General features: G+C 36.8%; 2 protein-coding genes across 5 annotated transcripts in view; one reads left to right on the top strand and one right to left on the bottom strand.

The window, feature by feature from the left end:
• Nucleotides 1-16,175, top strand: part of LOC144975196 (actin-related protein 8-like) — a 407,315-nt gene that overhangs the window by 80,423 nt on the left and 310,717 nt on the right. The window lies entirely within an intron of this gene.
• Nucleotides 1-16,175, bottom strand: part of LOC144975198 (glucose-6-phosphate 1-dehydrogenase-like) — a 68,602-nt gene that overhangs the window by 41,371 nt on the left and 11,056 nt on the right. For both annotated transcript variants that reach the window (XM_078919030.1, XM_078919031.1), the window contains exons 2-4: nt 5,060-5,314; nt 2,363-2,400; nt 1,866-1,974 (exon numbers count right to left, since the gene is read on the bottom strand). In XM_078919030.1, coding sequence (XP_078775156.1) covers nt 1,866-1,974; nt 2,363-2,400; nt 5,060-5,200 — 288 coding nt within the window. In that variant the 5' untranslated portion in view covers nt 5,201-5,314. The remainder of the gene's footprint in view (nt 1-1,865; nt 1,975-2,362; nt 2,401-5,059; nt 5,315-16,175) is intronic.

Raw genomic sequence — 16,175 nt, 5'->3', positions numbered from 1 at the left:
ATGGACGTTGTATTCGAAAAAGTGTTTGTTGTGCACACTACACATGTGTTGGATGATATCTCAAATTTGAAAAACTGAGATCAAATTCCTAATTTATGATCTTCATTGTCTTTGTACGAGGGCTCTTTCAGAAATAACCGAAAAATGTCCATTGCTCAGCAACCAGTGGAGATTTTTTAATTCTGTAAACGACATGATATTCCTTATTTCCTTACGGATATTCCCAGAAATTATGAAGTGCATCATTTTGCACAATGAATTTCTAGACGATTTTAAAGATGGCGGCCCACCTTGAAACTTGGTCAAAGGAGGAAATCAGAGCTGTCATACGTTTTTTGAACGCCAAAAGTCTGAATCCTACCAAAATTCATAAAGAACTTCAGAGTGTATATGTTGAGCATGTTATAAGCCGTACACAAGTCTATCACTGGTGTAATTTGAAGCCGGCCATTCCGACTTGACAGACAGGGAAGGGAGAGGTTGTTCGATAACTGTGACGTCAGAAGACAATGTGAAGTGAGTTGATGAGCTTATTCGTCAAGACAGGAGGTTGAAACTTCATGAAATCGCAAGCAGTCTTGAAATTTCGGAAACTTCTGCCCATAGAATTGTATTTGATGAACTTGGCTACAGAAAAGTCAGCGCAAGATGGGGTCCTAAGCAATTGACAGACAATCATAAAGAACAAAGATTGGACATCTGCAGGGAACTTTTGAGAAGAAGCAAGAGCTCACGCAGGGTTCATGGGCATACTGCCAAAGCCGGCGGAGACTTTCTAGGGTACGATGTGACTTTTCTTGACAGCATAGTCACCGGTGATGAGACTTGGTTGCACCATTGCACCCCAGAAACAAAGAAAGATTCGATGACATGGAAACATCCATCCTCACCTGTCGCGAAGAAATTCAAAGTCATGCGGTCAGCAAAGAAAATAATGGGAACTGTTTTCTGGGACAGTCGTGGTGTTATTCTGTTCGAAACCTTACAACCTGGAGAAACAATCAATGCTGCAAGGTACTGCCAAACTCTTGACAAGCTTAGGGAGGCCATTCGCAGAAAGCGCCCAGGGCAGTTGACCAACGGGGTCATTTTGCAACACGACAACGCTACACCCCACACAGCACGAGTGACGCAAGGTTGGCTAGAGAAATATGGATGGGAGATTTTGCCACACCCACCACACAGTCCAGACCTCGCACCATCTGATTATCACCTCTTTGGGCCACTGAAACGTGAGCTGGCAGGAAAGCGCTTTGATGTCGATGAAGAGCTTGTTGACCATGTGCGGAAATGGCTACAAAACCTTGACAGAAATTTCTTCCGAGAGGGTATCTATTCCATGGTGCGGCGTTGGTAGAGGTGTGTCGCCAGACTTGGCTGTTACGTAGAGAAATGAAGGACGAGTCAAGGTATGAACACGTGCAAGAATTTTGTTGATAGCATAAAAAACGCGGATTTTACAGGCATTTTTCGGTTAATTATGAAAGAGCCCTCGTAATTTCACGTTATAGAGAAATCTCTCACAGATTCAACAACTAATTGAAAGCCTTTCTCATGCAAGCATCACAAATGGTAGAGATCATCAGCAAACAAACAAAAAAAACAATAATAACTTGGCTATTGGCTATTGGCATTAAATCAAATAGACTCATCTCTCCTCCACCACACTCACCACTGTAATTTACTTTCCCTTGTTCTAAAACTACAATCATGTATTTGTCAAATCATGATTCGATAAACTATTTATGTTGTTCCATGCAGTTCAACAGTAAAGTAGTACTAGATTGTAAATGACACTACTCAGTTCTTCAAACTGGATAAGAAAAGTTCATGAAAAAGGATCATCCTCCATCGTATCTTCAAACCTTCATAAAGGGCAGGCATTTTTCCTTGACTTGCTCCATGGACATTTTGCTTCTGGCATATCCGATGAAAGATGTTTTGGGAGGCAGAAGACCATCTTTGTATAGCCACCTGCAAATAAATGGATAATGAAAGGAAAAGGGAGAATAAAGACGGAAAAAAAGAAGTCATTTTCAAATGGGCAAAATGTATCTTTCAAAGCTCTATTTTCACAGGACATAAAAGCACAATCTACAAAATAACAATATTATATTGGAATATTCTTTGGATAAGAATTAAAAGCAATATGTGAGATTACTGTAATTTAAAATGCTTTGCCTTGTAGAAAGCTCTACCATTTAGTCTGCATCATATGCAATAGGAAGACATAATAAGTTTACATTACGCTTAAAGAAGGAAAAGAATGGATATAAAAAATATATCAACAATAAAGAATTAATTTAATTCACTTGCTGAAATCATTTTTTAGATTTCTAAGTTAAATGACAATCTGTCTCACCATAGTGTTGGGTAGATCTTTTTCTTTGCTAAATCTCCCTGAGAAGAAAACAAGAACAATTAATTAACCACAGTCAATAGAAGAACCTAGGGTGACAATTAATTTTCATTTCAATGATATCAGTAGATGTCATAATGTCTGCAATCATGATTTCTAGGAATGAAAAAAAAATATATATTCTAGATGAAAATGATGGGTTGAACAGATTTATTGAACTATAAATCCATTAAATCCATGCAATTCGAACGTGGCGAATGCTCACCTACGTAGTGAACAGGACCTCCTATTGGACTCCAGATTAAGAATTGTTGTTTTATTTACTTTTTTTTCCCTTACTATCCTTTACCTGGTACATATGTGCTCACTTTTTAAACATTGAGGCTACATAATTGGATTGGAAATGCATGTACTTATTTGCAGGTCTGATAACCCAAAATTATGGGTTCATTGTTGTTTCTGGAAATAGTTTCAAACCAATGCAAGTATAATTCATTACAACAATGGTAATAAATTGAAGTATAATAAATGAGCTTTTATATAGCACAATATCCACTAAACGTGCACAAAGTGCTTTACAAGGGGTCCCTGGCTAACAGCAATATTTAAGATTTAGAACGGGACATGACACTTGTTAGGCGATATTACATCTTTTTTCGGACAGAGACAACACTGTTAATGGCCAGGTACTCATTTTACACCTGAGTGCGGTGAGAGAATGTGAGTAAAGAGCCTTCTCGAAGGACTCAACTATGCGCTGAGCGAGGCTTGAACCCAGGACCTACTGATACGAAAGCGAGTGTCATACCACTAGACCACATAGCCGCACAAAGAGTAGAATAGTAGAACAAAGAGTAAGAGAGACTATAGCAAGGAAAGGCAATTATATATATATATATATATATATATATATATATATATATATATATATATATATATATATATAGGCTTTGAAAAATAAAGAGATATGAACTTAAAGGCATTCCTTTTATATATCAACATTACAGGAACTAATACAAAAAAAAATATCGGTAAAAATAAAATATTGATATATCATAGCACTCATTAAAATGAAAGGGAAGTAATGCAAAAGATCTCTGCTGCACTTATCGGGGTGTACAGCATTTAATCATAAACTTTTCATAGGTTTTTAGTTTTGAACAGAGAGGCACATGTTGATGAGGAAATAACTTACATCAGTCCTGTGCAAGTCTATGTGACAAAAACGATTCAAAATGAGGGAGAAATTCCAAACGCATCCGCCACTTACATATAAACAGTAAATATATGTTTTACACAGTGAGGTACAGCACAACATGATGAAATAAATAGTTGTTCACCTTGAATTAAAAATGATCCCAAAAATAATTGACGTTGAGTGTTACACAACCCTAATAAAATAAAGACCCTATTTTCAGATGCAAAATTTATAAAACTTTAATTCAAGGAGAATAACTATGAATAACTTTTTTTTGTGGCGGATGGAATTTCTCCTCAAAAATATATCAAATCATTGGTGAATAAGCATGCTTTTTTCATAAGTCATCTATGGAAATTTCTTATGCCTATAGCCTGATAATTTCCATTCCAGCACAATCAGGATAAAATATAAGGAGCCCTTTGTCAATTATATGAAATCTTTATATATATTATATAAGTATTGTGGGGGCCCATGGAACCAGAGTTTATCCCAGTTTCTATAGTGTGAAACGGACAATAGGAATTGCTTGCTATCCTTTGGATAGGGCATTAGTCTATTGCAAAGTACTTTCACCAAATCTTTTAGGCTCAGCTACCCAGTCACTGGTGGGTGGACAGGGGGGGTCAGAAAAATATCTCGACTGCACCAGGGATCAATCTCGGTACCTTTGCGTGTGAAGCGAGTGCTCTTTCACCTGAGCTATCGGGACCCCCTGAGAACCCTAATAACAACAAATTTGACAGCTCAGTCTCTGGATAAACAAAACAAGATGGGAGGGAGCATGAGCCCCATGTTTTAATCACTAGATACCTGGTGCCTCCACTTTAGACTCACGAAGTGGTAAATCCGACTCCGAGTTTGAATAGTCTCCCATGGCTATTCAGACTCAAACTCCATGTGTGTGTGCAAACACAGGATGGAGGGGGTGGGGGCACAGTGCAGGCAATGGAAATTTCTTAGCCCTACTACTCAGGATTGTATAAGGATTGTTGCCTGTCTAACAACACTATCAGAATATGTTTTTTTTCTCCTTATTTTATTTGGACAGCAGTTGTTATAAAAAGCTTTTCCTTTCGACCAGTAACTTTGACTCACTTTTATTCCTTTGGAAGAGTTTTAATTCTGTTCTTTTTAATTTCTAACTTGACTTCCAATTGATCTCTGATTTTGTCTTTTTCGTCAAATAAACCGAGTTTAGACTCTACATATTAATTATTACATTTAAACCATGCAATTTACAGTGGTCTCATCAGAACACCATCAGTTCTATCTAGACGTCTAGTTTAGATCTAATTTCATATTCTTCCAACATTTACTTCAATTAAACGTGAAAACGATAGAAAACATAGTTTTCAAAAGTTTTCGCTGAGTCATTGATCATCTCACTTCTGAACTCCTGCTGACCGAATCGAATCAGATGTAGTGTAGAGGAACGACAGACAATGACAATGAGTTCCCAAACAAAAAGTTTTGAGATGTTTGTAGCATTGTTTACTCACTGAAGCTCCAATGATGACAAAAACATGTGATGACCCGTGTACGTCATGTTCGACTTCGTCACGAATTCTTTTAAAAACATGCTCTGAAGAGACGGTAGTCGTGACAGGTTTTGCAGCCATCGTATACTTCTTTTTGTACATGCCGAGAGTGGAAAACAGTTACTGTTTACACTTCGAGACCCGTCTCTTTTACTAGAACCCGGAAACAAATGACCTCTGATAGGTGAAAGGTCAAGGCTCAAAGATCACGAGATCCTGGGGAAACGAAAAGGAGGAAATTAATTTTTATTTTCTGGGAAAAGCATGAAAAAGCAAATAATGATAATAATAATAATAATAATAATAATAATAATAATAATAATAATCATAATAATGATAATAATAATAATGATGATGATGATGATGATGATGATGATGATGATGATGATGATGATGATGATGATAATAATAATAATAATGTCTACAGTATCTATATTAGGGAGGGGTGAGGTGGTTAGGGCTTATAAAGTGTGTCAAAGTGTTTCATTTCGCCCATGTGGCCACATGGCGTTCCTCGTAAGGTTCTCATTCATACTTGAGTCGAGTGGGTTAATGTGTGAAAAATGCCATCATCCGGGGTAATACGGCTAGATATTTGCGACCATTGCCACCCATTATGTGATTTATCAGGCTCAACGTCGCTTAAGTTTGTATCAAGGTGAAATAACGACTTATCACATTAATCTTTTCAGTCGTTTCTCATTTCTTCATTCGACAAAAAATAATGTAAAAACTGTCTCACGATCATTTATTTGTGTGTCCGTTTGTTTACTTTTATGCTTTATTTTGTCTTTGTGTTAGTTGGTATGTATTGTCCTATTCTTTTATCTTATTTAATTCTATTTTGTGTTGTCATCCAGGTGTACAAAGAACTTTATGGTTGTTATTCTTTGAAACGTTTTCAATTTACTCTTTGCCACAATATCAGTCTTTTGCTTGCCTTTGCTAGAATGTGTTTCTTTTTTTTTTTTTTTTTTTTTTCTTCTAATTTTTTGTTGTTATTGTTAGTTACTTTTAGTTTTGTTTGTTTGTTTATGATTTTGGTTGTTAGTTTGTTTTGCCTTTTTGTTTGGGATTTGTTTATTGTTGTTTTGTTGGGTTTTTTTGTTTGTTTTGTTTTGTGTTATTTAATTTTTTTTATGTTTGTTTCGATTTCTTTTGTTTTTGATTGCTTGTTTTGTTGCTTTTTAAATTTTTTTAAAATTGGGGTTTTGATTTGTTTTATTTTATTTTTATTTTTTTTTCTTTGTTTGCTATTTTTGATTTGCGCTTTGTTTTGTAGTTGTCTTTAATTGTTGCTTTTTAAAAAATTGTTTGTTGCTTTTTTTTTTTTTTTTTTTTTTTTTTTTTTTTTTTGTTCGGCTTTTTTTTTTTTTTTTTTTTTTTGTTATTTTTTTTTTTTTTTTTGGGTTATTTTGTTGTTGTTCATTTTGGGTTTTGTTTTCTTTTTTTCTTTTTTCTTTTTTTTTTAAGGATGGGGGGGGGGGGGTTCTGGTGAATAACTTAAGTAGGTAGCAATTAGGATAAGTACCGCTTTTGCACCTGGACGAACAATATTTCAGGACAGTGACAATGTTGCTTGACGGCCTGTTTTTGGGGAGAGGGGGCATTTGTCGAAATATATTGGCCATCTCTGCAAAGAATCTTTGATGGCTCCATTCTGTGTGTAATCTAAAAATCCTTTCTCGACTTTTTTTATTCAGCTAATCGAATCTAGAAATCGGGAATCAAACTTTTTCTGATTGGTTGATGATGATTAAGATGAAACAAAATTGATGTCATGCAACTTGTTATTGGTTTTAGACAGCCATTTTGGTGATTAGTTCTCACTAAATTATACCAATCAGACTTTATAAACGTTCAATGTTGCTCATAGTTTTGTGAGTTGGTACGTTATATCTGGCTGGCGGATGTTGTGAATATTTTACCTAAATGCATAGCATCAATATCCATAAATATCACAAAGTACATAGCCTAAACCAGGATTTGTTTGCGTCCTGCCGATCAACCACGCTGGACGGGGGATCCACTGTACTTACAAAAGTTCAAGTTATTCAGGTCAGTCCCTTCGAAATATACAAAATCGTTCTCAGAGTTTTCTGGCCAAATTTTGAAATAGACGTGTTTTTCCAGAGTAGGGTAGAGTAGAGGTTGTGATCGTTCATTGGCCTTGAGGTGCGATAAGATAATGCCATCTGTTACATCATAGATGAAGCACTTAATTGAACTCAAGGACGGTTTGACGGTGATAGAGTGTAGATAGAACAAAATTGACGACACCCATCTCTTTGTTATTGTTTTTAAGCCAGCTTTTTTAATGAATAGTTCTCACTAAATTGTATCAATCAGACTATAGATAGAATGCGCTTGACCAAGGAGTTCACAACATTGCCATCCGGAAGTATAACGGACCAACACACAAACTCTGTGTAACCATGAACTTTTATAGTCTGGTTAATACAGTTTAGTGAGAACAACTCACAAACGCGGATGGCAAAAACAATAACAAAGGCCTGAGTGACGCCATCTGCATATTATCTATAGATAGTATGCAGATGACGTCACTCAGGCCTTCCGGATGGCAATGTTGTGAACTCCTTGGCCAAGCGCATTCTATCTATAAATGGTCAAGATGTTGAAAGTTTATCACCTAAACGTATAGCGTCAATGTTTAAGATGCTTGCGACTAATTGATTCTGTATTGAACGTAAAGAGTTGTTCGTTTTGATCTAAGATGACTGAAATCTAGTTTGAATAGAAAACAAGTGTCTGCGTCCTACACTATTATTTTTAACTAATATGTGAAATTTTTATATATTATTAGTGCTGGTTGGTACTTGAAGATACTAGAGTGCTCGATAATATTAATTAGAGCATGTAAAATGAATAAGGACATTAACATGTTTTCGCCTAGACGATCGTTTCGATGCTGATCTCGCATATCTTCAGTTGACGATAAATCCGTTGTTGCAGTGTGTCCTTATATTATATATATATATATATATATATATATATATATATATATATATATATATATAATATGTGTGTGTGTGTATATGTGTGTATGTGTGTACGTTTGTGTGTGTGTGTGTGTTCAATATAATTGGATAACGATTTTATTTCTTCCCCAAGGACTGTCTGGGCCGTCATTTTTTTTACACACTCATTAGCATCTGTGTATGTTTACATGTCTCTGTGCTCCATTATTACACACAGTATCTATTACACGGCTTATCGTTATTTAGAATGGATTTACTATAAATAAATAGAGCGTATAATGATTAAATTATGAGCACACGCTGGATTGATGACCAACTGTCTGTGTTACAACTACAATGTAACTCGGTGAGTCGCCCTCAAGGGCAAAGCCATAAATAAATATTGGTGGTGATCCTAAAAGTATGCTTTGATCGTCTCGCGGACATCCTTAAAATATTCACAAGTAAAAGATTACGTTCCCAACCGACAACCGGAGACTGAAATGATGGAGACATGAAACTTTGGGGCTTCTTCCGTATGCGGGTGATAATGTCAAGTAGGTAAATGATGGAGAATGAACTTGGCTTCTCCGTATGTGGGTGTTCAATGTCAAGTAGGTAAATGATGGAGACATGAAACTTTGGGCTTCTTCCGTATGTAGGTGTTCAATGTCAAGTAGGTAAATGATGGAGACATGAAACTTAGGGGCTTCTTCCGTATGTGGGTGTTCAATGTCAAGTAGGTAAATGATGGAGATATGAAACTTAGGGGCTTCTTCCGTATGTGGGTGTTCAATGTCAAGTAGGTAAATGATGGAGACATGAAACTTTGGGGCTTCTTCCGTATGTGGGTGTTCAATGTCAAGTAGGTAAATGTTTGAGACATGAAACTTTGGGGCTTCTTCCGTATGCGGGTGATAATGTCAAGTAGGTAAATGATGGAGACATGAAACTTTGGGGCTTCTTCCGTATGTGGGTGTTCAATGTCAAGTAGGTAAATGATGGAGACATGAAACTTTGGGGCTTCTTCCGTATGTGGGTGTTCAATGTCAAGTAGGTAAATGATGGAGACATGAAACTTTGGGGCTTCTTCCGTATGTGGGTGTTCAATGTCAAGTAGGTAAATGTTGGAGACATGAAACTTTGGGGTTTCTTCCGTATGTTGGTGTTTAATGTTTCAGTTTCAAAGACTGTGAAAAATTTGGGTGTCTATTTTGATTCACAAATGAGAATGTCAGCTCACATTTCTGCTCTCTGTTAATCTTTATACTTTCAATTGAAGAAAATCAGTTCGATCCGTCAGTATATTGCAATTGGAACATGTAAGACATTGGTTGTTTCCCTCATTTTTTCGAAATTAGATTATTGTAACTCACTGCTTGTCAACTTACCTCAGGCTTCTATTAAACAATTACAACTACTGCAAAACTGCAGCAAGATTAGTTTTTGGCAAAAAAAAATTTGATCATGCAACCCCTTTGTTGGCCTCTCTCCACTGGTTGCCCATTGAAAAGCGCACATAATATTACAAAGCAGCGTGTTTTGTTTATAAGTGTTTGACTGGTATAGCACCGGCATATCTCACAGATCACGTGGTCATGTGTAAATTTGAAAATTACACTTTAAGATCATGTAATGACCAAACGAAAATTTCGGAAAAAAGATCAAGAACAGAATTTGGTGATAGATCGTTTGCTTGTTTCGGCCCCAAGATTTGGAATGAACTACCACGTGGTCTGAGGGAGTGCAAGTCTTTACCTACCTTTGAAAAGAATCTCAAGACACACTTTTACTGTATTTGTTTTTATTGACTCTATGAATCCTTAATTTGGCTATGAATTATTATTATTTTTTATTTTTTTTTCACTTAAAATTGATATTTATATTGTAAAGTGCCCAGAGCTTGTGTTTTACACGAGAATGAGCGCTATATAAATGTGTATTATTATTATTATTATTATTATATTATTATTATTATTATATTATTATTATTATTATTATTATTATTATTATTATTATTATTATTATTATTATTATTACTTATTATTATTATTATTATTATTTATTATTATTATTATTATTATTATTATTAATGTCAAGTAGGTGAATGATGGAGACATGAAACTTAGGAGCTTCTTCCGTATGTGGGTGTTCAATGTCAAGTAGGTAAATGATGGAGATATGAAACTTAGGGGCTTCTTCCGTATGTGGGTGTTCAATGTCAAATAGGTAAACATGGCATTTGTGTATTGATAGTATGTGTTTAAATACGCATCATTTCTACCCGCTATATCAATCATACAAATACAAAAAAAAATTATAGTCTGAGAGAATTTAGTAAGAAGAAATCACACCTGCAGCGAAAATCCGTGCCATATTTCAATTGTATTATTACACATAAACATTATGAAAGAGAGAGAGAGAGAGAGAGAGAGAGAGAGAGAGAGAGAGAGAGAGAGAGAGAGAGAGAGAGAGAGAGAGAGAGAGAGAGAGAGAGAATGTTTACCTACTGGACTCGACATGACATAGATACATTCGTTACGTCTGCTCTTAAAACCCTATTGTCACTTCATAAGTTTCGCGTCTCTTTATATCGCTGTCTCCGCTACAACCATAGACGATCGACGTGGAAGAGGCTAAGGACAGATTTACATTTCTTCCACGCCGTTCGTCGATCGCTGTAGGTTGGGAACCTCATCGTTAACACACTAATGTCTAATGAATGATCGTCTAGTCCATATAATATTTATTTATACGCATTTGAATCCGATTTTTTGCGTTCAATCAATGAGAGATTTACTATCCATTAGGTATATTATGGCAAGCCTAGTCAACAAAACATCTGCTTCTGATCATAGAAGTATTAAATACAATACATAATGCGGTTTCTTCCCTTTTTGTTTTGTTGTTGGATTGCGTGCTTTTAAAAAATATATATATTTTGTGAGCATTTATAAAGCGCAACATCCACTAAACGTGCTCAAAGGGAAGTTTGTTTTGTTTGGGGCGGGGGTGGGGGGGGGGGTTGTTTTGTTATTATAATTTTTGTTGTTGTTTGTTTGTTGTTGTTGTTTTTCTTTTTTTTTTTTTTTTTGTTTTTTTTTTTTTTGCGTGTGCAGATTGTAGTATGTGTGTTTGTGCAGTGTGGGTGTCTGAGAGAGAGAGAGAGAGAGAGAGAGAGAGAGAGCGAGAGAGAGAGAGAGATAGAGAGAGAGAGAGAATGTGTGTGTGTGTATGTGTGTGAGTGAGTATGTGTGTGTGTGTGTGTGTTTGTGCGGACGGGTGCAGGCGGCAAGTCTCGTTTTACACGTGTTAAGTGTTGCTTTTGGATAGGGGCCTCTTTTTAAGCGCTTTGAGCACGTTTAGTGGATGTTACCCTTTATAAATGCTTTATTTTTAGATGCGCACAATAGGTCACATATTGGGATCACTTATCGTCTCAAATCAACGAGTAAGGATGGTAGTTCTATAGTGAAGAGTTAATGAACCATTAAAAGTTTGATTATGTGTAACACACTTAATTATGTGTAACAACACACTAGATACACCAAAAAGCAGCGGTAAACTTACTAACAATGTGATAGCGTTATCAACATTACTAGAAACATTAGATTTAGCAGCGGGTTGAAATTTAGCTTTCAATAATTCAACGGTTACTATGGATGCAATGTCAATGTCCCAGAGAGAGAGAGAGAGAGAGAGAGAGAGAGAGAGAGAGAGAGAGAGAGAGAGAGAGAGATCAGTGCTGGTTTGGTTTTGTTTGTTTTAAAGGGTTTTACGGCTCTCGCGACACATTGAGGCCATTTATTCCGCGCCAGCATAAAAGAAGAAATAAGTGGGATAGGGGGAAAATACTAATATTTGCCTACAATTAAAAGCACACTAGAGAAAAGTAAGGCAAAGGGGAATGGTACAAATAAGGAATAGATTTAGAGCTCAATGGCATACTTCATACTATAATTGCGCATTCATCCTCTGTCTAAAATCAACAACGATCCAGAATAAAAGCGTTAAGAAACGATTGTCCATCGATTAGTAACTCCAATATTGACACTTTCAGCAACATGAACACAGCACCCCTTTAACAAGGAGGCCAATAAAAAAATAGCGTTTACAAAAATTAATTTTAATACACGGAAGAGGGTAAAATCGACACACACACAAAAAAAAAAACGGAAAAGCACCAAAGAACACAAAACAACACATGATTCACTCCACCTTACAGAAAGAAAAATACAATATTTTTTTTTTTTAATCTTAAAAATCAGCCTCCCTCGACTGGGAAGTGAACCTTGGATCTCCTGATTAACACACCCCAGAGATTACTCGACACTTGGGACGATTTCGTGCTTAAATCCCTCACAATACAAGAGTGCACGGGATTATCTTTCCCTTGTATTTTTCCATGAATCTTGAATTCAAGATATGTTTGATAACAATGTGAAACTGAATGTAAGCTTCAATTTAATATACGAAAGCAGATAAAATGGACGTTTCGGGTTTCCCCTTTATCAACAAAATAGGATGAATGAAACACTACAGACGAATCTCTTACCATCGGTTAAATAACAGCCCAAAATCCTTTTTTTTTTTTTTAATTTGTAGTATGGCATAGATCTAATCTTCTTTTTCAATAGGTTTTAAGAACTAAGAGATGCTCATGAAGTTCTCAATTTGTAGCCAAATTTTCAAATTCTACGATTTTCTCGTAACAGTAGGCAGGTCGGCGTACACAAATTATTATTCATTATGGATTGTTGAAATCCCAGAATCGTAGTGGTCCTATTTATCGATATTTGTACGTAAACTTAGTATTCTATAAAGAATTGAGCAGTGGAAGTTGATGTTTTTACTGTGTTTGGCTGTTGTCATGCCAACCGTTTCTGTTAGAGCAACGGGCAAGTCAAACATCATAATGATAATAACATCAATTCTCTATTCTACCTCTCTCTCTCTCTCTCTCTCTCTCTCTCTCTCTCTCTCTCTCTCTCTCTCTATCTATCTATCTATCTATCTATCTCTCTCTCTCTCTCTCTCTCTCTCACACACACACATACATACATACATACATACATACATACATACATACATACATACATACATACATACATACATACATACATACATACATACATACATACATACTTATACACATTCACATACACACACACACACACACACACACACACACATATACATTCTCTCCCAATCTACATTTTTTTCACTTTCTCTCTCTCTCCGCCACCCCCCCCCCTCTCTCTCTCTCTCTCTCTCTCTCTCTCTCTCTCTCTCTCTCTCTCTCTCTCTCTCTCTCTCTCTCTCTCTCTTTCTTTCTTTCTTTCTTTCTTTCTTTCTCTTTCTTTCTTTCTTTCTTTCTAACTCTCTCTACACATATGTTTCACTTCCCCTAAATCTATCTATCTATCTATATTTCTGTCTATATACTTTTCTATCTATCTATCTATACACATACACACAAACACACACACACACATATATATATATATATATATATATATATATATATATATATATATATATATATTCATCTATCTACCTCTATCTATCTTTATTGGTTCGTTAGTTTTTGGCTGATAGTTGTTTGAGATCAATTAATATACTTCCTATCCAAAGGGAAGAAAGCAATTGTCCCTTTCCATTAAACGCAACATAAACTGAGGAAAACTCCGACTCCATTGGTCTTATGACTCTAAAGGGCTACTCAATTAAACTTAGATAATAATTAGACGGATAAAGTGATGGAGCATCATAGGGCATGTTCTCCATTGAAAAACAGGCATTTGCAAAATCCGATAAACGTGCTCAAAACGCTTTATAAGGGGTCCCTAGCCAACAGCAACACTTAACCTGTTGGACGTGACATGACGCCTTTTAGACGATAGTATTTTTTTTCTGACAGAGACAACACCTGAGTACGGTGAGAAAATGTGAATAAAGAGCCTTTTCCAAGGACTCAACTATGCGCCGATTGAGGCTCGAACCCAGGACCTTCCGATCCGAAAGCGAGTGTCATACCACAAGACCACATAGCCGCACAAGGCTATATTTAGGCGATATTACAATTAAACGGCCAGCCACTCATTTTACACCCGAGTGCGGCAAGAAAATATGAGTAATGAGCATTTTCCAAGGACTCAACTATGCTCCGCTGAGGGTGGGACTCGAATCCTGGACTTTCCGATCCGAAGGCGAGTGTCATACTTCAAGACCACATAGCAGCATTACCGAAGGCTGATCACCCAAGGACAAAAGACAACCGTCTGTCTTTATGGTAAGGAATTTGTAGAAGCAGATCGTAGCCATCCTAAACTTATAGCCTGAATCTGACCCAAAAAATTACGCCAAAAGACAAGTTTTTGGCCACAAAAGAAAACATATCGTGGCATGTGTTCAATAGCTCAACCAATGGAATCACTTGTATCATTGAGCATTACTAAAGACAACTCATTATGCGCTGCACAAAGCTAAAAACTGACGTCAGACTATAAGTCTTAGTGGGTTCTATCGTAGCCATAGTTAAGTTATAGCCTGATACTGAAACCCAAAAAGACTGGCATTTTGACGTCCTTATTTGTTGGTTGTTTTTTTTTTCACCGCCTAGTGAGTTGTCGTTAGTAGTGATCATGGAAACAAGTGATCCCATTGGTTGAACTATAGATAGTATGCGCTTGGCTAAGAAGCTCATAACATTGCCATCCGGAAGTATAACGGACCAACACACAAAACTGTGTGTATCCATGAACATTTATAGTCAGGTTAATACAGTTCAGTGAGCATTACTCATAAAACGCGGATGGCAAAAACTACAACAAAGACCTGAGTGACGTCATCTTCGAACTATCTATTGAATACAACTCACGACTGGCATTTTGACGTCATTTTTTGGTCAGTGTCAGGCTGTAAGTGAACGATGGCTACGGTTCTAGTGTCAGGCTATAAATTAACGATGGATACGACTCTAGTGTCAGGCTATAAGTTAATGATGGCTACGGCTCTAGTGTCAGGCTATAAGTTAACGATGGCTACGGTTCTAGTGTCAGGCTATACATTAACGATGGCTGCGGTTCTAGTGTCAGGCTATAAGTTAACGATGGCTACGAGTAGATCCGATTGTGGAATACGTCTGGAGAGACTCTGCATCGACTGGCTTGTGACAGAGTCTGGAAACTCTTAATTGCGGCCCTTCGCGCCATCGTCTGAACGGCTACGTGGTCGATGGTATGACACTCGCCTTGGGATCGGAAGTTCCTGGGTTCGAGTCCCGAGCTTGAGTCCTTGGAAAAGACTCTTTTCTCACACTCTCTCATTGCACACAGGTGTAAAGTGAATACCTGGCCGTTAACACCGTTGTCTCTATCCGGGCAAAAATTGTAATATTATAGTCTAACAGATGTTGTGTCTCGTCCAACATGTCAAGTGTTGCTATTGGCTAGAGACCCCTTGTAAAGCGCTTTGAGCACGTTTAGTGGATATTGCTCAAGTTTTGTTTTAAAAAGCATTAAGTAAGTATTCAAGCTGCAGGCAGTCTAATGATTTTCAGGCTGTTAAGAGTCAGTAAACAGAACGCTCTATTCCGTGTATAATTTGGTTACCTCAAAAAGCTTAACTAAGTAATTCCATTGGAAAGTCTGTTTAGTTTACAGCTCCAGGCAAAGGAAAGCCCGTTGATCACATTATGCCGGGAAATGTCCTTTTGATGGACAGTTTCCATCATCAATAAATGTATGGGACAAATCGTATTACAGACGAAAAATCATCATCAGTTGCAGTTGGTGTCCATCTCTCTCTCTCTCTCTCTCTCTCTCTCTCTCTCTCTCTCTCTCTCTCTCTCTTTCTCTATCTATCTATCTATCTATCTATCCATCTATCTATCTATCTATCTATCTATCTATCTATCTCTATCTATCTATCTATCTTTCTCTTTCTCTCTCTCTTTATCTCTCTCTCCCACTCGCTCTCTCTCTCTCTCTCTCTCTCTCTCTCATTTTGTAATTTGTCTATGTAGGCATTGCAAAAATATTTTATATGAAGCCAACCCCAACTGTTGTTGACAAGGATCTAGAATCGGCCTTCTTGAT

The sequence above is a fragment of the Berghia stephanieae genome, chromosome 6 (genome assembly GCF_034508935.2).
Source record: "Berghia stephanieae isolate SIO BIC M18660-M18661 chromosome 6, UCSD_Bste_1.3, whole genome shotgun sequence".
NCBI lineage: Eukaryota > Metazoa > Mollusca > Gastropoda > Nudibranchia > Aeolidiidae > Berghia > Berghia stephanieae.
This window is presented reverse-complemented; position numbering and strand designations above follow the sequence as displayed.